This window comes from Onychomys torridus, chromosome 19 (genome assembly GCF_903995425.1).
Source record: "Onychomys torridus chromosome 19, mOncTor1.1, whole genome shotgun sequence".
Lineage (NCBI taxonomy): Eukaryota > Metazoa > Chordata > Mammalia > Rodentia > Cricetidae > Onychomys > Onychomys torridus.
The window spans coordinates 59,986,729-60,012,227 of NC_050461.1; the positions used below are offsets into that span (position 1 = coordinate 59,986,729).

General features: G+C 47.7%; 1 protein-coding gene across 1 annotated transcript in view; it reads left to right on the top strand.

The window, feature by feature from the left end:
- The window catches only part of Smoc2 (SPARC related modular calcium binding 2), a 196,558-nt gene that overhangs the window by 113,562 nt on the left and 57,497 nt on the right, over positions 1-25,499 (top strand). The window contains exons 5-8 of the mRNA XM_036168709.1: positions 11,003-11,109; positions 12,109-12,208; positions 21,211-21,258; positions 24,443-24,493. Coding sequence (XP_036024602.1) covers positions 11,003-11,109; positions 12,109-12,208; positions 21,211-21,258; positions 24,443-24,493 — 306 coding nt within the window. The remainder of the gene's footprint in view (positions 1-11,002; positions 11,110-12,108; positions 12,209-21,210; positions 21,259-24,442; positions 24,494-25,499) is intronic.

The following is a 25,499-nucleotide window of genomic DNA, read 5'->3' on the forward strand; positions in this document are numbered from 1 at the left end:
GCCACCCAGCCTGTCCCCAGACCTTCTTCTGAGGTGGCTGGGTTTCATGACGGAAGGATGCTGCATATGGCATCAAAAAGAGGCATGGTGCTCCGTGTCAGGATATGGAACTGTGCTTAGGCTCTGCCTCTTGCTGCTGTACCCCAATCCAGACCCCAAAGTGCTACCCCATCTCCCAGTGCTCCAACACTAAAGCATCACTGGCTTCCCCATTAAGCAGTGACTTAGTCTGCTTATTATAGAGATCAAATACTTATTTTAGGACTACTTTTCAAATTCAAGGAGTCATGTGTACTGGTCTACTCTTGTAATTCCAGCCACAGACCACTCTTCTCAGCCTTCTTGCTCATCTGAAAAGACAGTGTGGCTGAAACAGTGTCCTTGGGTTTAAGGGTTTCCTATTGGCGTTGTGCCAGCGGCTGTGGGCAGTTGGTATGACAGCAGTCAACACCTGACTCCATGTTCTTCCCTCGCTGTTGTCTGAGCAGTGAGTGCTAAACACAGATTTCAAGAAAATTTAGATGTAATTTTATGCTTTGACTATTCCTATCTCAGCTACATGTTCAGAAGGAAGAGGAACAAATGAAAAATTCTTTTAAATAATCCCGACAGAAGCTTCTAGAAGCAATCGCCTAGGAGCTCTTAGCTTTCAGAAATGAGCACCGTGGGAAGCGGTGGTGGTCACGCAGCTCCACAAACCCTGGCATCTTTTGTTCCTGCTTCCTGCCACATTCTCTTGGATGACCCCAGTTGGGTGTCCTGCTGAGGGACCACCAGGAAGTGGTCAGATTGAGCAGGGCTGCCATGGTTTCCAAGGATCACTAATGAGATGACAAGTGTGAGGAGGGCCAGGAGACGTCATGGTCTCTCGGGTGGTAAAAGGAGAGTGGGAGGCCCCCTGTCCCTTCTCTGAGGTGTCTCCCCAGGACTTGGACTTTCTCTGGTCACAGTTTGATTTCTGTGTGACAGGAGTCAGTTAGAAGGGGACACAGATGTTCTCTCAGGGTGTCCTGTGTCATTCCTGTTTACAGGCAGCCTCCTGTTCCTGGATAAATTTCTTGGTGGAGTTCTCATCCCTTCATGGAGGAAATTTTATATCATAAACTTGAGACCTCTAAAAACATAATGGGGAGAAGCAGTCCAATGTGACACCTCTCCAAAGCAAGTTTAACTTAAATAGAAAGGATTACAATAAAAATACCACAGACTCCAACAGCTTTCTGAGTTGTGTTTATATGGGGCTGTAGCCAGCCCAGGCAGAAAACACAGAGCTGGAGGACATGGTACCCTTCACACATGGATTCTTAAAGACAGGTGAGCAACACATGCCTCTGGCATACGAGGATATAGGTGAGACCCCCAAGAGGCTCTGACTTGCTCCTGTCTGTGATGAGTGAATTTTATCTGCTGGGGTAGTCTTCATCTAGGACCTGGCTCTTAGTAAGAGTAAGGAATACCACAGGGGCTGGGATCTTTGCCTAGGGTGCCTCGTACCACCAGGCATTGCTTACCTGGTCCCTAAAGTCCAGTGGATAACATCTCCTGGTTTGGATGTCAACCATAGGATAGATAGCTTATGGGAATGGACCCCGTGCCATGAGACCCAGGCACAGCATTGGCTGCCACAAGATGAATTGTACCAGGACTGACAATTTCTCTCCTTCCTCTAAGACAACAAATGCTGTGGACTTTACAAGACCCATGTGAGCCCCGCTCCCCTGAGCTAGACAGAGAGGCAGGAGACCAAGCTTTCCTTTATTGCCCTTCACCAAGTACAATATCCACCCAGTGTTTCCCTATGTTCTGCTGGTGTGGAAGCTGGCCATGCAGGAGAGAGTCCCACTACAGCTGGCATCTGTATTTTGAAGTCATTTTTACATATTTTGTGTTTGACAGATTTGTGGGACTGTCTCGTTTGCATGTGCTAGTTTGGAAACAACAATTAAAATATTTTATTCCACGTTTAATTAAATGGAATTAAAATGTGCTTGTCTCATGTCATGATTTGACATTGACCCTGACTGGAGTCGCAGTGGTTTAGACTGATGGATTTTTCTCATGTTTTCATAGAAATTTGTGGAGTTTGTGTTTTCAGAACTCTGCAAACACATTAATATTTTTCTTTTGATCTGAGACCAATATGGCTGCTTTTCTTTTTAACAAAATCTCTGGAACTGAATTTTAAAAAAGGGGGTAGGGGAAGAAAAGAAGAAAATAAAGGAAAAGGTCACATGCTAGGAAGCCTTGGAATTATTTTGAGATTTCTGGGAACAAAGCTATAATAGATTTCTGAAAACAACTCCCTTGAAGGTTTCTAGACCAAGAGCTTGAAGTGGACTGATGTGGGGTGAGAAGGAGATAAAGATACTTGGTTGTCAGCCCAGTCCACCCATCAGTGCTGGGATCCACCCATCAGTGCCCACCACCCGTCAGTGCTGGGATCCGTGACATAGGAGAGATATAAACACTGGCTGCTGGGAAGGTGCCCGAGCTCACAGGGTGATCACAGGCAGACCCTATGACAGGAATAAAAGGTTGTTCTTGCTCTGAGGTTTCAGAGATCTCACTGACAGGACAGGTCACAGGGCCCTCAGCAGCCTTATCTAACAGATCAAAAATCGATTCTTGAGCCTTCACCCAAGCTCAGCTCTCCAGCTGTTGTGAGCCGCTCACGATGGAGGACCCAGAGCTGGAGAGGTCCAGCAGTCAGGATCCTTCTACAGTGGAGTGGAGAGCACATCTGTTTCCCTCTGAGACAAGCAGTAAGAACACACGAACCCCAGGAGTTCTCCTCATCTGAAGGTTTCCTCTCTCTAAAATACTTCTAAAACACTTCCACTGATGGGCAACTAGCAGACTAGAAACTTAGTCACAAGCTCCAACATTTACCCCCTTTTCTATACACACTCATGATTCCACCTTTGAAGACACCCCCATGCGAATGGTAAAGGAAACACTGAGGCAAGCTGGGAAGCATGCAGCCTCATGTGGGACTGTGTTGACCCCTGGGAATAGCTTGAATGGTCCTGCCGACTGCTGCAGCAATGGGTGGACCTACCTGCATTCCACCGAGGAAATTAGCTGTCCGTGAGAGCTCTGTGCAGGGGTGAGGGCACATGTGTGTGCATGTGTACAGGCGTGAGTGTGTGACTGCACACAGGTGCAAGTGTGAGCATGCACAAGTACACATGTGAGCATGCAGGTATAAGTGTGGGTGCAGTGTGTGCAGCATGAGAACGGGTGTGCTTAGCTTTGCTCCTGAGTGTGCACGAGAGTCTATGGCTCTGCTCTGTGTGGCGCCTTCCTGCATTTCTTTGTCCTCAAGGATGTAAACAGTCCTCTGAGACAGCAGCCCCATCCTAGGGTCCCCTAGCCCTGTCTGTTGGTCTCTTCCTACAGCCCCACCTGCACCATGCTTAGCACCATGGCTGCTGTGTCTTCATGGACTTGAGAAGTCACCACAGGAACTTCAGCCCTTTCCCAGGCAAGCCATGGTCAGGAACACAAGCAAATGCTTCAGAATGTTAAATTGGAAACAGCCTTTCCTGTTTGCTCAAGCTCCCCTGCGATCTCAGGGTGCAGCTTCCACGGGGAAATAGAAGCCCTGGTCTGCAGTCTCAGCCAGGCTCTCCCTCTGGAGGGTTGGCAGGCAACCCTCACTCTGAAGAACCTGGGCCTGCATCATCCATTTCAGTGTGGTTTCTTGTGGCAGAGATGGTGATGGTCAGACACCCCTGTTTACACTCTGTAGAAACCATCTCTCCTTAACATATGGTGGAGATACCCCCTGCTTACCTTCATGTCCCTTCACCACGCAGATTGTATGTGGTGCCTCCTGTCTGTATACTTTGTGTTAGACTTTATGAATGTAGGATGAAATTTTTGCCTCTCTTCCTCTAGTTCTATAATCACATTTTTTTCTGTTATCATGTGAAGTGTGGAGAAAAAGACTAGTCATCCTTCTACCGCCAGTGCAGGACACGCTGTTTGAGCTGACTGCTTCTAGAGATGACAGTGAGCTGACTCTGGTTCCTACCACCACATCCCATTGTGTGGATGGGAAGTTTGTTTTCAAGCCAAAGGTCACTGCAGTATTGTCTTTCTTTCTTTCATTTTTTTTTTTTCAGTCTGGCCTTAAATTATAAGTGGGTAAGGTATTACAGCTTAAGAACACAGTGTCTGCCTTTATTTGAGGCAGTGAACATCAAAGGCAGGCTCTCCTCATCTATCATTTCTGTGGCCACGACACGGAGCCACAGGGAAGAGCAGTGAAAAACTGCTCCTGACCCTAGAGAGTTCACATGGCCAGCGCAGTAACCATGACAACTGAGCGGCCTGTAGACTCAGACCTGTGCCCTTGTCTGCCACGCCAATTTCAAGTCTCGTCTGCTCGCCCTGTCCTGTGCTAGAAGGCACCAAGGTATTTACCCACCTCCAAGAGGAGCTGGCTCCTCATAATATACTGTTATATATTTATGTTAGAGGCTGTCCTGGTTTGTTTCAGGTTTTTGTTTGTTTTGTTTTGGTGTGTTTTTTTTTTTTTTTTTTTGTTTTGTTTTGTTTTGTTTTTGGACAATTTGACATAAGCTAGAATTATCTGGGAAGAGGAACCTTAGTTGAGAAAATGTCTCCATCAGATCATCTGTAGGCAAGCCTGTGAGGACATTTTCTTGATTAATAATTGCTAGGGGAAGGCCCAGCCCATGGTGAGTGGGGCCACCCCTGGGCAGGTAGTTCTATAAGAAAGCAGGCTGAGCAAGCCATGTGGAGTAAGCCAGTCAGCAGCATTCCTCATGGCCTCTGCTTGGGTGTCTTCCTCCAGGTTCCTGCTTGAGTTCCTGCCCCGGCTTCCTCCAGTGTTGGACTGTAACATGGAAATATAATCGAAATAAATGCTCTGCTTTCCAAGTTACTCTTGCTTTATTTATCACAGTGGAAGAAAGCAAGTGAAGGCCGAGATAGACAAGCCGTCTGTAGTTTGGCATGCAAACATCTCGGCCTGGTGGGAGTGAGTAGAGCCCTGGGAACGTTGGTCTTTTTCTGCTTCCATTGAACAGGGGTCCCTGAAGGAGGCACCCACTGAGCACTGTGCCCAGAGACCATGAGCTGCTTCTTCACACAAGCTTTCAGCAAGTGCCCTCTGACTGCTCATCTGAGACTCTTTCTCACTAAGATTGCTCGGTAGGAGCCACCCCTTCCAATGGCTGCTTGATTCTCTTCTGAGTGATTTGAGCAAGAAGGGAAATCATTTGCTTTCTATTAAAAAAAAATAGCAGAAATAACCACAGCAAACCACTGTCCATTGCTTCTTCATAGCAAGCACCATGGTTTTGGGGATAATATAAATTTATACTCAATCATGTGTCCCCACAGGATCTATTTTACTCTTCAATTGAGATTGGAAAAAAAAAGTTGTTTCCAAAATAGATTAGTATTAATCAACAATGTATCAGAAACTTCTGTCTGATGGTGCCTTGCTGCCTTATTTGTGAAGTCTTGACTCTTTCAGGTCAGACCAAAAGGTCTTCAAAATGTCCAATTAAATCTGCATCAAAGATATTTCTCTGTTCTAGTAAAAAGTAAATTACGGGTTGGGGATTTAGCTCAGTGGTAGAGCACTTGCCTAGCAAGCGCAAGGCCCTGGGTTCAGTCCTCAGCTCCTGCAAAAAACAAACAAAAAAGTAAGTTACATACAGTTAGGTGATTAAATTATTAATAAATATATTTAATTGGAATTTCTTATGTGTATGTGTCTGTGTGAGTATATGCTCTGTGTGTGCATATGTGTTTGTGAGTATGTGTGTAAGTGTGTGTATGTGTGTGAGTGTGTGTATATATGTGTGAGTGTGTGTGTGAGTGTGTGTATATGTGTGTGTGAGTGTGTGTATGTGTGTGTGTGAGTGTGTGTATGTGTGTGTGAGTGTGTGTATATATGTGTGAGTGTGTGTGAGAGAGTGTATATGTGTGTGAGTGTGTATATATGTGTGTGAGTGTGTGTGTGTGTGTGTGTGAGTGTGTATATATGTGTGTGTGTGTGTGTGTGTGTGTGTGTGTGTGTGTGTGTGTGTGTGTGTTTACCAATAGAAACTAGAAGAGGGCATTGGATCCCCTGGAGCTGGAGTTACACCTGGTTGTGAGCTACCTAATATGGGTCCTGAGACCTGATCTTGGCCCCTTGGAAGAGCGGCCAGTGCTCTTAACTGTTGACCCGTCTCTCCAGCCATAGTGAGAACATTAAAATTGGGATTTCTAGTTAAATTGAGTTTTCCTATGACATAGAAATTAACCATAGTCTTAAAAGCACCAAGAGTGTGCTTACTAAGATGGTGAGGGCAGTTTAAAAGGAGAGAAGAGATAAATATTGGCAGATACATAGGTGGAGCATTATAACCCCTGTCCTGTCAATGGGACGTGACACCGTTCAGCCCATGTGGAAGTCTCAGCAGCTCTACCATTAGTGACAAAGTCAACTGTGTGCAGCAATTCTACTCCTATGTTTGAACCCAGAGGACATGAAAGCAGGTGCTCAGAGCTGACCTGCAGATATTCAGGGCAGCATGTGCATGGTACCGAAAGATGGGATCAGCCAGTGTCTATCAGTGGATAGCTGGGTGAACAAATCAGGAAATGTTGGCCCCTGACCCACAATGCAGCTGGGGTCTGCTGTGAGGAAGTATCGGCATGTGGTTCTCACAAAATGTCCAGAGTAGGCAAATCTATAGATGTAGAACGCAGGTGGGGTGGAGGGTGTCTGGGCTGGACACGGGATTCTTTCCAGGGTGACAGCAATGTCCTGGAGCCGCAGAGGATGGAGGCGGCAGAGTGCTGTGGTCACCCACCATCAGGAATGTAGTAAATGCCACTGACCTGAACTGGAAAATGGCTAAAGGGGGACTTTTTATGTACCGTTCAGTGGTACCACAATAATATTTATTTTGCTTGGGTTTTGAGGATTTAATATTCAGAAAAGAAGCAAAAGGCCCAGAGTAAACAATCTCAACAAGGCCCCTGAACAGGAAAGTTGTTTATTTTCTAAAGTATCTACATAAGAATAAAGAATAAGAACAGTAAGACAAATTTAACACCAGTAAATGAAACTCTGCTAAAAGAGTATTTCTAGTCTGTTCTTCAAAACTGACTGAAAATTTAGGTTTGGAAAAATATAATGTTCAAGGTGTCTGAGATTTTGATTTCTGTGTGGCCGTGCACATCAGACGCATATTAGTTTAGATTCAGGGGAAGAATACAAGGAGATGTTGCTATTTCGGACTGTAAATCCCCTCCAGATCATGCCACGGGAAGATAGATCTCCTGGTGGAGACCTTGAACAAACTTGACGGCAGATGTGTGGAGTGAGGCATGGCAGGCAGCTGGCCTTGGCCAACAGGGGGTGGTCGGTAACTGACACATTGATCTTACAGATTGCAGGCTGCTGCTGTCATTGTCTCTTATGACAAACTAGCCTGGGACATGCCAGCCATGAACTTGGAATGAGCATCCTATTATACAGAATTTCAAGCAGGAGGATGGCTTGAACAGGGGTGACAGGAAGTCTTTAGAGATGTTCAAGCCAAGGATGAAACCCACAAGTTTTTTTGTTTTGTTGTTTTTATTTTTTTAATCCTTTTAAAATAATTTATTTATATGCATTGGTGTTTTGCCTGCATGAGGGTGTCGGGTCCACTGGAACTGGGAGTTACAGACAGCTGTGAGCTGCCATGTGGGTGCTGGGAATTGAACCTGGGTCCTCTGGAAGAGCAGCCAGTGCTCTTAACTGCTGAGCCGTCTCTCCAGCCCTGTTTTTTTTTTTTGTTTTTGTTTTTTTTCTTTTTTTTAATTATGCTCTTTTGGAATGTTTCATGATGGCTCAAGTATTAGGAATATCTTATGGTTCCATCTTTTCCCTAGCTGAGACCCTGCAAGCTAAAGTTCTTACCATTTTTCTCTTTAGGTAGAGAGGCCACAAGTTAGTCTAAACAAATAGTAATAAGGATGAGACGGCAAATCCATGGTTTCCGCTCTGTGAATGCAGACCTTATTAAAGTGCTGGTCCAAAAAGATGGCTCATTCAGTAAAGGGATAACTCAGTCTTGAAGACCTGAGTTCAATTTCCAGCACCCACATACAAAGCTAGAAACAGCAGCAAACGCTTCAAATCCTCACTCTAGGGAGGCAGTGCTTGCTGGCCAGCCAATCCAGCCTAATGGGTGAGCTCCAGGTTCGGTGAGACATCCGGCTTCAAAACAGAGTGACGGGAGGAGACAGTGAATGTAGACCTCTGACCTTCACATGCACATGCACAGGTGCTCCCCACAACCTGTCTCATCTGCCTCTGTCTGTCTTTCTCACACATACTCTCTGCCTCCATCTCTCTCACATGTACTCTCTCTCATATACACATACATACTCTATCACACACACACTTTTTCTCTCACATACACACATTCTCTCTCACATACACACACTCTCTCTCACAGACACACATATATACTCTATCACACACACACACCCTCTTTCTCTCACATACACACATTCTCTCTTTCTCTCTCTCACACACACTCTCTCTCTCACACACATACATACTCTATCACACACACTTTCTCTCTCTCACACACACATTCTCTCTCTCCACCCACATACTCTTTCTCACATACACACATTCTCTCTCTCCTCCCTCTCACACACATTCTCTCTCTCTTTATCACACACATACACATTCTCTGTCTCTCCTCTCTCTGTCTCTCTCACACACACACTCTATCACACACATACGTATATACTCTCTCTCACACACACATTCTCTCTCTCTCTCTCTCTCTCTCTCTCTCTCTCTCACACACACACACACACACACACACACACACACACACACACACGTAAAAAAATTAAACTATATTCTAGGAGCACCAGATGCCAGGTCAGAGGCCAAGATGGCTGGAGGTTAGAGCAGGTGGAGGATGCCTCTCAGATGTGCAGGTGTGTGACAACCACACACTGTGTCTGATGTGCCAATGACACAGGAAAGGCCCTGAGAAAATCTGGACGACCCTCAGCTAGCTTTGTCCGAGAAGTTCTTGCAGAGCCCCCACGTGCCCCAGAGGTGCTGGGCTAACGCTGATGCATCTGGTCAGTACTCACAATGACAGTGTAGGTTGTAGCTCGTGGGAATAACTGGAGAGAAGAGGAATGGACACTTTAGGATGAGGTGTCTCTTGGAGGGGAGAGGCTGCAATACTCTTAATCTGGTCACTGGTCATTTCAACCACAAGACGGGAATGTTGGCAATGGATCCTTCTCCAGGATTAAATTCAGTGTGGTGATATGATGGTGGCTGAAGAAGGCTGAGACTTGCAGTGCACAGAGCATGGAGCCCATGGCGGCAGACCTGACAGTGTTTCAGTGGATTTCCCTCTTAGGACTTGTTATCCTCTCTGCAGCACCATGAGACAAGTCACAGTGGTAGACCCACCCCTGAACCCTCCTTGCTGGCATCTGAAATGAGCCAGGAATTCACCTGTGGTTCTCAGGCGCCTGCCAGGTTCTGTTCTGGTCAACAGAAGAGGGAAAACAACAAACAAACAAACAAACAAACAAACAAACATTTTCTCTCCCTCTGTGAGGACTTAACTCTTCTGCTCACATGTACAGATACATTTTTCCCCAGAGGGAAATCAAATGTACTTTAAATTTTTAGAATTACATCACCTTATTTATATTTATTTTCATGTATATCTGTCTTTCCATCATCCATCCATCCATCCATCCGTGTGTGTGTGTGTGTGTGTGTGTGTGTGTGTGTGTGTATGTGTGCACGTGCACGCATGCATGCATGCAGGCACACATGCCACAGTACACAAATAGAGGAGGTCAGGGGACAGCTTGTAAGAGTTGGTTTTCCCTTCCACTATGTGGATCCTGAGAATTGAATGTAGGTCAGCAAGTTTGTTGGCATGTGCCTTTGCCCAGGGAACCATCTTGCTGGCCCTAAATATATTTTCTGTATTCACGTGGAAGATTGAGCCCAGGGCCTGATGTCCCGAGGCTGCATTTTACCACTGAACTCCTTGTGAAGCCTTCTTAGATGTTTTTGAACTTTTCTGTTTTTAACCAATCATTGGTTCTTGGAGTCCTCACGCTTCCTATCACTAAATAAATCACTGTGACATCCTCATTTTGTTGCATGGGCTATGGGATGTTTAGCTTTTTATCATGTTTCCCTAACAGTTTGGCACATATTTTAAGATCCTAGAGAGGAGTCTTGACTCCTTTTGAAGGTGGCCTCAGCTCCGACAGGTGTTGGGCTACAGTGGGATGTGAGGTCCCAAGCTGTGAGGGGCCCAGCACCTGCCTCTAAGTTGGCTACCTATGATCTGAGTTGAACTGTGTCTTCTGGGCTCCCATCTACTTCTGGATGCATCTCAGGGTATTGGTGAAATTATTAAGGCCACTCCACGTAGTTAAAAGGGAGGTTTATTTTGTGGGGTAACTTACAAATGAAGGGGTAGGTTACAGGGTCTGGCAAAGGTATGGCGCAGTCCGGCAGTGTTCTCTGGAGAACTCTGCTCAGTCTACCTCCAGTGTCCAGGGTCCCAGAGCCAAGAGAGCCCTCTCCTCTCAATCCTGGGTCTTCAGCTTCCTCCCTCAGCTCCGCCTTGTGGGTGTGACTATTACCAAAGCATCAATGGGGGTTGGAACTTCCAGGCCAAGGCTGGGATGGCTACCCACTACAACAGGGTCCTGGCAGAGCCTGCATCTTGTTTTCAGGAAGCCAGACTTACCTGCTTCCCACAGACACATTTCTGGGAGTGTTCCCAGCCTCTATTTCCCTTCCACACAGCATGGGGAATGAGGATGCTCTTCCCAGCTCTTGTGGGACCAAGAGGGAGGTAACCACTGTGCTAGGTGGTTCCTGCCAGCCAGGCAGGCAGCATCGTCAACAGCTTGTGCTTGCCTCTTAGAATGTCATCTGTTGTCTTCCCCTCCTGCCCTGGTCTTCCCACAGATGTGTCCAGGTGTGTGGCTGAGAGGAAGTATACCCAGGAGCAGGCCCGGAAGGAGTTCCAGCAAGTGTTCATCCCAGAATGCAATGATGATGGCACCTATAGTCAGGTGACTCATGCTGCTGGGAGAGTCTGAGCCTGGGCCAATGTGGCTGAGGTACCAGGGATAGGGGAGGGTGAAGGGGAAGGAGCCAGAGCCATCGAGTGGGAAGTAGTCATCTTGTTTCTGAGGTATCCAGCTCAAGAGCCTCACAGTATAACTAGGTATGTGAGAGAAGTTTCCAGACCCTGGCTGGTGCAGGTGTCTACACCACAGCTATGATGGGTGCATCTTTGTCTACATGAATATAGCACGGGCAGTTCTCTCAGTGAGGCTCATCTGCCCTGGTCAATGGGCTGAGCTCTGACTTTGGCTGTAGCTTAGCTCATTCATGAGCCCCATGACTCAGGCATCCCACTGAGTCCACAGTTGGATGCTGCCACATCAGGTCATGGCTTGCCCGTGGTCGTGTCGTTGGCCAAACTCAGTGTCCAAAATAGCTTGGTTCTGATGGACAGTCAGTGCTGTTGCGGGGGAGGGGGGCACTGACTGCAGTATGACACCAGTGTCGTAGGTTCTGGGGTCGGTAAAAGCATTCTGTCATCAACACTTGTGATCTCATGAGAAGTGAGTCCACCTGTCTCAGCATAGTCATGTGACATTGGGAGATGAGAGCGGAAGGGATGGCATGAGGAAGAGCTGGTACTACTGCTGGATGTTGCCTAGGCTGTAATGACCTGAAAGTCAGATAGTGGGCCCTGGGGGACCCAGAAGGGACTGTAGAAATGCATCTTCACTGCTGGTCACCTGTCAGCATGTTGAAAAACCTCCTGGCCTCTCCATGAGGAGAGGGCTTGAGGGTCTTTGCAGCAGGGCCCAGCTCTCACTGCTATGCAGTAAAGTAAGTTGGTTCCTTTTTCCCCACACATTTGTGGTGAAGTTCAGCACACAGCTTCCACTGAGTAGCCAAATGCATCACCTGAGCGTCTCAGCCATCCTAAGGCCTCTGAGGTGACTCTGCAGGAGAGTTGCCTGTGGTTAGCTCACCTTCCTGTCTTTTTCCTGCAGGTCCAGTGTCACAGCTACACGGGTTACTGTTGGTGCGTTACACCAAATGGAAGGCCCATCAGTGGCACCGCTGTGGCCCACAAGACACCCAGGTGCCCTGGTAGGTCTGACTAACGTTGGCTCTGTAGAAATCACTTTCCATTTCTCTTGGTCATGTCACTCCTATTTACTCACAAATCAAAAGGACATTTAGAGAGTCAGGGTGAGCTGGCTGGATACATCACTCCTCGTCGACCAGAAGGAAAAAAGAAAGCACTTTCGTCTACATGCTGTGGCAGGGGACAGCTCACCCTAGGGACACACTGGCCTTGAGTCATTTGAAAATATAACCACAGAGGCTCGAGTCACCAGCTTGAATGACCCATTGTTTTCTCTGGCCAAAAAAAGCAAAAAGGTCCTGCTCTTATATACGTGGATTTTTCAAAGAGAAAATGGATCATGCCTCACAGTTCAGTTTCCAGACGTTTATGTGTGATATTTTATTACTCAGACGGGAGCTCCATGTACTGAAAGTAACACGGCTGGCAGCCTCAGTCTATAAAATGGTCCCTTTTCCATTAATATTTTACCAAAAAAGGTTATAAATGATTCAGATCATTTTTATGTGAAACGATTTCCAGCCAGGGCCTGACTTGCTGGGAGACAGTCTGATGAAGCTGAATGATCTTGTCATCAAAGTTTCTGGGCTGTAATATGGAAACAGGCAAACCTATCAGTGGCCAGCAACACAAAACAAGTCTGTCCTTTAAGGGTTGAAATGTTAGTGTTTGGAGTTAACCGTCAGCTTCGTTTTCTATTTAAGGACAGGCACGGCCTGTTGAGATTCTGTTTGTTATTGTGACCCAGGCAGAGGAACTGGGCACAGGTCAGAGCTCATTTCTGTGGCCTCAGTGTCATGTAACAAATCCTGTATTTCGATGACCATCCATCTCTGAAACCCACGTGACGTGTGTCATGTGGGACTGGAAATACGTTTGTTTTATTTCAAATCTGTTTTGCCCTTGAAGCCTATACAGTGATAATTTTTTTTCCCCACAAGCTAATGTTTACATTGAATAGTTCCATACACACTTGTGGAGGAAAGACGGGAAGGAGAAACGGAGAGTGTCCCGTGGGCCTTGGTGTGATCCCATCACATGTTGCTCCGTTTGCACCTGAGTGGAGTGCTTTGCATGGAACCTCCCCTCCTTCGAGAAGGCAGAGCACATGGCGCCTTCCATGATCCTAGCCATGTTGTCAGGAAAGCTGAGTTCTCTGTGAAAGCACTCCCTCAGAGTGGTGTGTAAGATTGTTGGGGTGCTGCGTGCAGATGGAACAGCCTTTGCTTCTGGAATAGACTTACCAGCTTTTCAGTGGTGTGTGACTGCGCACAGATGCTCCATTGCCATCGTTTACATTGACATTGCATGTGAGAGCATAGTCTGGTTCTTTGTTTAAAAAACTAGTGTGTGGTGCTTGGGTAGTTCCGAAGTGTCAAAGTAGTGGCACTTCCTAGAGGAAGGTGTCCTTGTGTCTTAGAATCCCAGGGGGCCTCTCAGAACACAGGCCTGGAGACAGAAACACAGCGGGGGACTCTGTGGTGAGCTGGTAAGGACAGAAGAATGGACCATCCATGGCAGTGTGTGTGCCGGTCACTAAGGGTCTGGCTCTTTCCTTCTGGAATGGACCCTGGAAAAACACAGCTGTGTGCTGCAGACATGTGGGAGGCCTATAGCAGCCCTGGCTGCACAAACCAAACCCTGGGACCAGTCTGTTGGTGTCTGTAGGATGAAACACTGCAGAGTGCTGGACTCCCAGTAGGGTAAACAGCCGTGCAGACAGACACACCCCCGTCTCTCTCACTGGTGCCATGGTGCTGACATCCATCTGTGTGAGTCAGAGGAGTCACAAGAAAGCACAACACAGGGCAGGGAATTTACAACTCCAAGCAGACACAACCTCTAGCCTGCGGGGGGCGGGGGGTGTCCTGTAGTGACCACAGGGGACAGACTGACAGGATGGACACGCAGCAAAGTGGATTTATCAGATGGACTTGCATTATATGATTCAGGTAGTCCTGTAGTAGTGGCTGTCTTCAGTAGCTAATCAGACCGTGAGGCTGGATTCCTCCACAGTTCCAACCTGGTGCCAAGAGCCTGGAGAATTCCTGGGTTATCACTGGTCTTCAGTACATGGTAGAGGCTGTTCTGGCATCGACAAAGGAATGTAGCAACAGTGACCACAGCAACTGAAAGGTAACGAGGCAAAGAGGCCTCCTTTTATGTGACTGCCATAGGAAGGTAATGTCTACATTTAGGGTATCTTCCCACTTCAAAAACCCTGATTCAAAAAAAAAAAAAAAAAAGAAGAAGAAGAAAAGGAAAAGAAAAAACCCCTCACAGGTATCCCCGAGTGGCTTACGTCTTAGTTGCTTCCAGATCCGGTCAAGTTGACAGTCACAGTTAACATCCCATTCACCTTGATTGTTTTATGTTTACATGCTCAGTGCTGATCCACAGTTGTCTTGAAAAAGTCAGTCTCTTTCACCGGCTTCCTTCATGCCAACCTCCCCGATGGCCACATAACTAGCCCATAAACCAGTGACCTCCCTGTCCTATTCCTGGGTGCAGATCTCGGTGTGAGGGGCAGAGGGCTCAGGCAGATGGCGAAGTCTGGAGAGATCAAGCCCCTTTAACCTGCTCTTCCCAGTTCTGTCTCCTTCCTCAGTGGGCATTCCTGAGCCAGCGGCCTCTGTCTCCCCACAGGACAGTGCTTGGCTGGCTCTTGTAGTGCTCCTGTCTAGACTTGTGTTTCAAGAAGCTTGCTCACTGTTCACTGTTACTACAGTCATTGCCAAGCACTGGCCACAGGGAGCCAGCACTGAGTGGAGCCTGGCAGACACTGCCATAGCCTGGAGGCTGGGCCGGCCGTGAACAAGCATTACGGCGCGTACAGGACACCATTTGCTCTGTCCAGTAAAATCCAGAAAAGCACCACAGAGGGGCGGCTCTCATAAATAAGGACAGGTTGGCAGGTATGGGAGAGGGTCTCATTCCCGAGTGCTATTGACCCTGATGCCTTTTGGATTATGTCTGCCCACAGGCAGGTATAGAAAGAGGGAGGGACACCTGGAGAAAGACTTTTGGGGAGGTGAGGTGTAGTAGGAATCTTAACAGGTCTTATTAATAAGAACAAATCTGAGGCCAGTTATTGGGGTGAATGCTGGAAGATCAGAGAAACAGAACAAGCCACGGTTTCCTCACCTCGTCAGTTCCTCAACTGGTCTTGTTTCCTCAGACTGCAAGCTTCTGTGTCCTCATCCCAATGGTTCTCAGCTGAACTGTTGCTTGAAAGCCTGAATGCTTATCCAGCCAAATGCTTAGCTAACTCCGGTGCCTGATTTTCACGCCTTATATATCTTTCTTTTTCTGCCCCCACTCCCTGGGATTAAAGACTCGCTTTCTGGGCGTGTGTCACCATGCTGGCTGTATCTTAGAACACACAGAGATCCACTTGGCTCTGCCTCCCAAGTGCTGGGATTAAAGGCGTGTACCACCACCGCCCAACTTCTGCTATGGCTTACTCTTCCCATTTTCTAGCCACCATTTGTGGCTCTGTATCTAGTGGCTGTCTGTTCTCTGGCCCCAGATAAGTTTATTAGGGTGCACAATATTGTGGGGAACACAATAGTGAGGGAATAACTTCAAGGAAGAGTAGTGGAGTGGGGTTGAAAACAAATGATGCTTTAGAGGTACCCAGGTGTTCCCAGGTGACTTCCTGTCTCCCCTCCTGAGAGCAGGTGCCTGGAGAGCAGGTCCTTCATGGAACCCTGCAGACTTAGAGCCCCTGGTCTGTAGACAATGCTTGCAGATCCTCTCTAGCACCAGGAATGTCCAAGAAAAACAGCAAAGCATCCATATTCTCCTATCCTCGTGTCCTGTGCCAAAGGGAGTTGGGCCTTCCCATGACTGTTGTTCATTCAGCTGGTCATATTTATTCTTCAGGGGTTTTATTTTCATTCTATCTCTCCCTCCTTCTCTTTTTTCTCCCTTCTCCTGCACCCTCTCTCTTCCTTTTAAAACACTGACATGGCTTGGCATAGATTCAGATGTTAAAAACAAAGAATCTTTCCTCCAATGTCTATATCTGGCTAAATCTGTAATTTGGAAAGAGCTTCAGATTTTAGCCTCATTTCTCCACCCTAAGCACTGACAGAGAGCTCATTCCTAGCCAGGCTTAAGATATCACAGGCTGACCCTTCATACAAAGACTTCAAAAAGACTGGTTATTATTTTATTTATGTGTGTATGTGTGCCTGTGCATTTATGTGCGTGTGTTTACATATGGCGGCAGAGGACGGAGGGTATCAGTTCCCTTGGAACTGGAGTTACAGGTAGTTGTGAGCTGCCTGTTGTGAGTGCTTAGAACAGAACTCAGGTCTTCTACAACAGCAGTGAGTGTGATTAACCTCCCAGCCACCTTCCCATGAAAGGACTTTTAGCATCACTATATTCTGAGAGTCTTCACCTGGACCTTAGTGACATCTCAGCCTTTAAGCAGCCTTCAGATTTCAATTCTCTTAAGAGGGACAGAAAGAGCATGGCTTGTATGTGGCGACATTGTACCACTGTCCTCCACACCAAAGACTGGGCCCTGGACCTGCTGGCAGGAAGATGCTTCAGAAAAGGGCCAGAGATCTTGTCCAACAAGACAGAAACACACCAAAGGTGCCAGGGCAGCAGACAGCCACCCACCGCCTGCCCCGACCATTACGAACAAGGTTTTGAATGTTCAAACTTGTGACTTGCAGTTTGGTAGCCATTCTGACAGGACTGTGCAGGTTCGTGATCTCTTCTGGAATCTTCTCACATCCATCTCTGCTGCTACAATCTGCTTTCTTGGTCCAAAGACTTCAGTTGTGGAAGACCCAGGGATAAACCACAAAAGGCTTTAGATTGGACCAGAGGATCTTTCAACAAGTTGATAAAGAAGTTAGATAGTCCCCGGCCTCAGCTAGCACAGTCTTTGTAAAATTAATTTAACAGAACCCTGGTGAACTTCCCTTTGCCATACATAGTCCACACAGGGCTTTCCCCCTATGTATTCTAATAAACTCTCTGAAAAAAATTAAGAGGCCTTTTATAAGTAAGTGGTCCCAGATTATGTTGCTCATGTGAAGAGTGACCCCTGGGGACTCCTGGAGACAGACTGCAAACCTTAAAACAAGCGTCACCTCTTCATTTCCCTTGTGACCCTCGCAGAGGATGGTCTATATTCCTGGGTCAGCCCCAGAACCCATGACTGTGAGTGCAACGTGTGTAGAGAGCCATGGCGTGCCCACCCATGGTGTTGCTTCTCTCTGTTAAATCCTCCAAAGATTGCGCAGTAGATGCGAGACACCGAAGCGATTCCCTCGGTGTAGGCTGCATTCCCAAGGCACTGTAGCACCCAGAAGAGCAGGAAGGGTGAGCTCTGCATCAGCTGCAAGAAGGCATTGCCTCTTCTTTGTCTTGATGAAAGCAATGCAAACTTTTAGACATGGAGCTGGCTCAGGCTGTTTGAGCAGAGATTCCCGTAACCAGTCTGGAGCCCCCACAGCTGGGAAGGAGCAGTCAGGTCCCAGTCATGGAAGAGAATAAATGGCCAGTGACTAGTGCCTTGTTCCCTCAGCAGCCCCAGGAGTAAGGAGGTGGCATGAGGGTCCCTCAGATACTTTAAGGAGCCGTACTTGAACTTTAGGCCTAGGAATCCATGTGGGCTGCACTTCAGGTTAACGGCCTTGTGGGTAGGTGGATTGACTGGAAGACTGTAGAATGAGCTTCCAGGGCCCAAAGGAGGACTGTGGATGCAGCCCTCACAGCATCTTCACTCTTGCTAGCCTGATGCTCCTGCTGGCTGCAGGTCTCAGTTTCCTTATCTGTGTTTTGGGTGTAACAGTAGGAACTAGTCTTGAGCTATTGTCAGCTCTCAGAACGGCTAGAGACACAGGATGAGGCCTGCTCAGGTACTTGCTTCCCACACAGACATGCTGTGGGTGCCTGTGTCTCTACTGAACACTTCTCCCTGCATTAGACTGGGCTTCCTGGTACTGTGTTCCCATGCTGTTTATCCAGCAGCACATGATGGTCTGTCAAATGATTTTACAAATGAGCAAATGAGTTGGAGAAAGCTCATGGCTGAGGCCACAGTGGTGTGGCCATGAGATCTCTGTGCTAAGTAGCAAGCATGCTTCTTCACCATCTACATGTGGAGCACACAGAGCAAAGCCATGGGTCATTTTGAGGGGGTGGACCACATTGCTGCTAGTTTCCTTCCTCGGGGGGGGGTCATGGGTTCACCACACTGCCCATCTGACACTCCGGGGTTGCAGCTGATCTTGGGGCAGTCTTGCGGTGCCTCCCAGGCCAGCCTCAAATTTGAGATCTCCCCCCCCCCCATGCCTCAGCCGAGTGATAGGATGACAGTCCCCATACACTCTGCCTATTTAGTAGGTGAGAAAATGGGTTTAGAGAGATGAATTCAGATGTCTGCCCAGGTTGCAGAGCTGGGAGGCACTGAGGCCCACAGCCTCTCCTCTCCTGCTGTGCTGCATCCTTTGGTACTGGATTGATCTTTTGTGCTATGCTCATACCATTTTGTTAGAGAGGGAGAGAGCAGAAGCCACTGGTCCCTGCTAAGTGACAAAGGGAAATGCTCACCCTAACAGGGAGAGCCAGGTCCTGGGTTTCTACCCAACCTCCCTGCCCTCCCATGGGATCTGTGGAGTCTGTGATTTCTGGAAAGGACCACTCATGCTGTGTTAACTGTGTTCTGAAGGAGACATTGGCTCTTTTAGCCCAGCTGCTCACACCTGCTGCTTCCCTGGTGTCCACACCACACACCTTCATCTCTTATTTGGGAAAAAAGCTAGTGTGTCATCAGGGCACTGCCTTTGGTGAGGCTGTGGGCAGCCCTCTGTTCTTGCCAAGTAAGCTGGATCTATAGTTTAACCAAGTATGTGGGCTGCAAGATCAAGAGTCTAGTACCCTTTTGTAATTCGTAGGCACTCCCCTTCCATTGATTTCCTTCACCAGAAATGCCCCCTGCCTTAGAAAGCTCCCTTCAGGAGAAAGAAGCTCACCGATCGATAGAGGACTTTTATCATGCCCTTCTGGTGCTGGTCTGGAGAGCTACACAGCAGGGGCCATCCCACTGTGGACACCAAAGACAAGCAAGCACTGTGAGGGATCCAAGCTGCTCCATTGGTCCTGGGTTCCCTTCATTTGCCCACTGTCCTGGCTGCAGATCTGTGCTGAGCTCCCTTGCCAGTTCTTCAGGCCAGCACCTTGCAGGGAGGCTGGGACAGAAAGCTGCAGAATCCTCCATCCCGGACAGAATCCAGACTCCACCAAGTCAAATTCCCTGTGTCACAAGGTTTGGATGGCAGACTGTGTGACAGAACACTTGGTTCTGAAGCAAAGCTCTGTCCTGCAGATGAAGATCAAGATAGAACTATTTTGGGCTAGTGGTAAATGCTAATCGAATGAAGGGGCTGATGGGGGGGCCTGGGTGTCCTGGGGAGAGCCCTGGCTGCTGAGAGAGAACCTGCCCAGGTCCTCCCGTGCCCCCCACCCCTGCCCCCGGAGTGGTGGTGGTAAGCTGTCCTGTCTTTTCCTGGTCTTGTCTCTCTCTAATCAGCTTTCTGGTCAACAGCTTGCATTGATTCCTCCTCAGATTACAAAAGATTACCTTAATTCAGTGCCAAAGCTCTCTTCAGGGAGTAGCTTAATTACCTATAATATTTTTATTTCCATCAAAAATTAAAACCCACATACACATGCTCAGAAATAGTACCCACGTCCTGTCATTTGCAGTCAAAAGAGAGAAAGTGTAGATTCATCGTAGCTCCACCCGATGAATGCAAGGATGCGTCAGCACAGGAGCTCTGTAGGAAGCTGGTCCCCAAAGATGGGAGGCTAGGGGACAGGGATGCAGAGTGGCCGGTTCTGATTCTTACCAAGGTAAACCTTGACCTCAGAAGCCATAGAACACGATCACACTCCCTAGTGGGAGAAAAATTTAGATAGGAATAAGAAGGTACATGCCTCAAACAACATCTGGGAGAGGTGCATGGTGATGAGCCGGGCAGTCCAGCCCTTCTCACTGTCTGTCAGGTGTGGCTTAGGCAGCATCTGGAAAGAGCAGGCTGTAGAGAGCTGCCTCCTGCCTTCCAGGAGCCTTGGAATCAGTGCTTTTGTGCCTCCCAACATATTACCCTGATTTTCAAGAAATACCAGCAACAGAAACAACACAAAGCCATCTTTGCCCTTAATAGAAGTGTTGATCTCTCTTTTAGTGTCATAGTTACAACTGAAAAGTAACAGATTACAAGTTGAGGTGTCTTTGCTGAGGGGCCCTGGTTAGTCTCCCTTCTGACCAGAGCTTTTTTCTGAGACCTTGAGCAGGTGGTGATATAGGAGAAGTTGGGATCTGACAGCATTGGAAACAAAGGAGTACTGTCTCAGACTTTTGTCCACACTGTGCAGCATCAACACCTACCTTTCTCCATAAAGCAACAAATGTGTGGTGAATGCATGGCCCTCACATAGAAGGGAGACAAGTTCAGTAGAAATAGAGGCACCCACAGCATGTCTGCACGGGAGCAAGCATCGGAGCAGTCCTCAGCCTGTGTCCCTCACTGCCGTGAGAACTTCAAACTCCTTATGTCTCTCAGTGGTCTGTGTCCCTCTACAAAAGACAAGTCTGTAATTTTCCTTCCTGTAATCACACTCAAATTGAAGCCAAGGATTTGGTTTTCTTTAGCTTTATACCCCGTCTGTACCTTGTGGCTCCAATACTCATGGGAATGTGTGCTGACAAAGAGACCGTGGCATCTTTTCAGGTGCATCTATTGCTGTGTATAAAGGTCTTCCACACTAGCTTCAGAAATGGGGACTCTCCTGTGCTGTCAGGACTACCATTTTGGATGACAGTTCCCCTGGAGTGCCAGGGATGTGTGTAATTTAACTAGAACATGAGAGTGCACTTTGAACTTACCAAAATGGAATGATGGAGCAGCTTTCCTTAGTTGATGAAACCATTTGGTAGGGTTTTATAATTCCATTCTTTATTTTCCTCTCTTAGGGTCAATAAATGAAAAGTTACCCCAGCGGGAAGGTGCAGGAAAAGCAGGTAAGTATCTTGAAATGAATTTGCACGATGATATAGAAGACTTGATGATATTGTACCTTTAAATGACCCTCAAGTTTAAAGCTCAGCTATGTTGGAAACTGTTACCCAGATCTTCCAGCAGCATGGACCCAGCCCTGCCTTCTGCTACTCCCCTGTGGAGCAGGCAGTACACTCAGGGGTGTTGGCTATAGCTTGTGTGGGGACCCCTGAAAGGGGCTCAGGACTACTGTGGTGTGTTGTGTTCAGCTGTAGGTATGTCATATAGTACTGTAGTGTATGAAGACAACTGTGATGTGTCAGGTAACACTGTGGTGTGGCAGGTTCAACTGTAGGTAGCGATGCTGTGTTTTACTATCAGGGAACACTTCAGGTGTATGAGGACAACTTTGGATGTGTCAGGTAAGACTGTGGATGTGGCAGGTCCAAATACTACTGTGGGTCTATGAGGACTACGTAGATGTGTCAGGCTGAGTTGTAGGTGAACTACACTGAACAGGTGTGTCATGTTCAACTCTAGGTGTATCACATTCAACTGTAGGTGTGTCAGGCAATACTGTGGGTATGTCAGGGTCCCTGTAGGTGTACTGAGTTCTATTGTAGGTGGGCTGAGTAACTCGGGGAACATCAAGAGAGGCACTCAGTGAGAGAATAGAGGTTCAGTATTCTGGTTTTTCACATATTCCAAGCCATAGAGATTACTGAGGACACTGATCATGTCTGTGAGGAGGTGGCAGGTGCTCTTCTGAGGAAGAGGCAGGCAGTTGCCTTCTTTCTTTAGGGGCCACTTGATGGTTAGGTTCATCTCCCCCGGGCTATAACCTGACTACTGAGACAACTTGGGAAGATCTGTCCCTTTGTTCCTTGACCTTCCTCCGTTTCCACCCCCCAGTCCCTGGGACGCATGTTCTGCTTTAAGTCTTTGAAGTCAGGAGAGATTTTCAAGATGAAATGAATTTTTTTTTTCTTTTTTACATAACCATAGGCATTTCTCTCCTCTCTCCTGTGGGTTATAGTATAATAAACTTGATAAGGAGAAGCAATATGAAGACAAGACAAACAGAGCTGAGTTTACTCAACCCAGGGCAGATACAGAGAGATCCAGGGCAGATACAGAGAGGCCTGGGGCAGATACAGAGAGACCCAGGGCAGATACAGAGAGGCCCGGGGCAGATATGCAGAGGCCTTGTGTAGATAGAAAGAGGACTGGAGCATCCACAGAGGCTTGGACTGTGCTCTGAGGAGTCTGAAGCAGGCACCGTCCTAGACCATTTTGTCTAGAGAACACCTGAGGACTCATGGGAGGGCACTTTCATGGCACTTGACGGGGGAACCATGAGGTAGCTGTGGGTGGAAGCAGTGCAGCTTCTGGCTGGAGCAGGAGGACAGGAGAGGGCATGGTTGGCACCGAGAAGAGAGGGATGCTCAAGTGATAACAGTTGCTCTTAGTGCTGGTTTTTAAGAAAAGAAGTGACAGTTTGTGGGTAGAGAATTAACCGAATTCTGAGAGGAGAGAGAGGCAGGTGATTCCACCGTCATGCGCATTTCCTTATTGGGGTGCTCATGGGGTCCACTGGATAATACCCCTAAGGAGTTGGGATATGGGCACAAAATGAATTCAAGGAACAAGCAGGCTCCTGAGCAGAGCTCCACTGCTCTCTGGGCACACACGCACAGTAAGAATGTGTTCATGAAGCAACAGTCCAGGCTTAGAGAGAAAAGAGAGACACAGCAGAATTGTGGAGGGAAAGTATGGCTCCCCTGCTTTATAGACTGTCGCTCTGTTTAGGTTGCGCTTCCCATAGGCCTGTGGTACCCAGACACAGCATCCCAAGGTCAGGTGGGGAGTTGGGTGGAGGGCAGCCCACACAGGGGCCTCAGCTGGATGGACAGGGCCTGGGCACAGCTCTACCTACAGGCTGGACATGAATTGTGCCCACCTCACTCCGCACAGCCAGACCTGCATTCATCCAGGAGGGACCCTGTGGCTTTGGGAATGCCTTATCAGGGTGACCTGATCCTCAGCAATTACGCACCAGCAAGAATGTTTTGGCCAACACCCCAGGACTCACACATGCTGATCTTTCAAGATCCTTAGTATGTTAAATTTGGTTTAAAGGTGTAATTCCTTTCATTTTACTTCCTTAGAAAATAAAATAGTTCAACAGCAAACTTTCCCCCATGTCACTGTCACCGCAAACATTAGGCTTGCATGCTCCATCTAAGTCATATTGTGTTTTTGGTGTTTGGACAACTAACTTTTGTCAAGATACTATTTATGATTAAAGGTTTAAAAAAATAATCCTCCTTTGCTCTCCTGAAAGCCTTGTGGGGGGCTTCTAGACAGCTGGAGGATGCAGTGGGGTCCCAGCTAGCCAGGCCCATGTCTGCCCTTGTCTTATACACTGATTGTGAAATGACTATATTAAAAAGTCTGGGGCAGACGTGAGAAAAAGCAGTGGGGAGAGAGTTGGAGAGACCAGGTCCCCCAGTCACTGTTATGTCAGGTCCTCCGATCCTGAACATCACAGGGAATCCACAGGAGGTGGTCAGTAAGCTCAGTGGTGGTTATCCTCCAGGAACCAGGACCATTCCTCTCAGTGTTCACCCTGCCTTCTCACCAACTCCTTCCCACACCGCGGCCTCCATGCACACTACTCCTAAGGGTCCCCTCTGTGATCCCACTGCTAACTGGCTGGAAGGACAAGAGGGGAAGGGAAGCCTTGCTGGACCAGACTGTGGCCCCCAAAGTGGCCTCTGCATAGGAACACACACAGGAATGGATTTTCCGCTCCCACAACGGCCTCTGTGGTCTTTGTCCTCTTCCCCACCTGTGGCCTCTGCAGACCAAGTTTTCTTTCCTAAAGCGAGGCCCTCCTGCTCACCGTTTTCCCCTTGTCCCTTACTGTCCTGTAATGGCCACTGCCCTGATGGTTTAGAGCTTCATCCAGAGTCTCCCATGTGGCTTTCAGGTTCCCGTAGCAATTGAGAGTAGACGCTCCCAAGGCAGCAGGGTCCATGCTGCCACCTGGGCCCCCTTGGTGCTGGCTTTTGCTCTGTGCTGGGCTGTGTGGGGAGGTTCTGTGGGGGTGGTTTACAAGTCCTGGGCTCCAGCCTGGATGCACACTTACTTAGCTTACTCTCATAATTGTAGTCTCCTTGCAAATCTTTTCCGTTCTGAATTCAGATGATGCTGCAGCCCCAGCATTGGAGACTCAGCCCCAAGGAGATGAAGAAGGTGAGCTGGTGATGGGGAACTGGGTGGGGTCAGCGAAGGGTGTTCAGGGGCTGGGAAGTGGTATTGAGTCACTATGAGTATAATGCTATTCATAATCTGGACACACATAGAAGGGTTCTGCCTGATGTCACTCACTTGTGGATCTAGAAAGACTCCTCAACCCAAATTGTACACAGAAAGATAACTCCTGGGAAGGTCAGGAAACCGGTCAAGTAACATCAAACTGTGCTTCTGTAGGTCTAGAGATGAAGAGCAGAATGAGGACCATGATAGCATGTCATGTGCTAGTTCCTTCCCGAGAGAACTCTCCAGCACACACACACACATGCAGTGCAGAGAATGACAAGCAGGCACTTTGCTTGACTGCAGACATCAGTTCACTGTGGGTGTCAAGAAATCAGACGGATGTCTTGATATTGATGCAAAATAGTCCAGGGCAGGCTGGCTGTGTGTGGCCATTTCCAGTGTCACAAGGCACCATTGCTTTTCCTGGTGATTTTCCGCATTGCCATGGGGGTTCTGTGAGCAGAATACTTCGGTAGTCATTTTGTTAATGGAAATGGATGCATTCAGGTTTTTCCAAGTTGTGATAACATATGCTATTTCCCTACTTATGTAGCTGGTCTTTGTGACAAGGATAGATTTCTGATTTTTACCTTTAATGGATTGTCTATGACATTGATCATGTTCTCAGGTCAAATGGGAGCAGCTTTGGGGAAAATGTATAAGGAAAGCACAACATAACAACAACAAAGGCTGGAGTACGGAATCTCACATGCTTTTCAAATAACATCAGTGACTAGTGTGTGCTGGAGGGACTCTGTGTTCTGCCATGTTAACTCTCTAGCCTGTAGAACCCCAGTCCACCCATAAGAATTCAGGGCTGCTTGTCCTACATGGAAGGGGGTTCAAACCCAGGCGATGTGCACGGTCTGTGTTCTCAAGGCAGAATAATGACCCTGCCGTACATAGTCAATCACATTTGGTAAACAGTTTTATTTTTCAT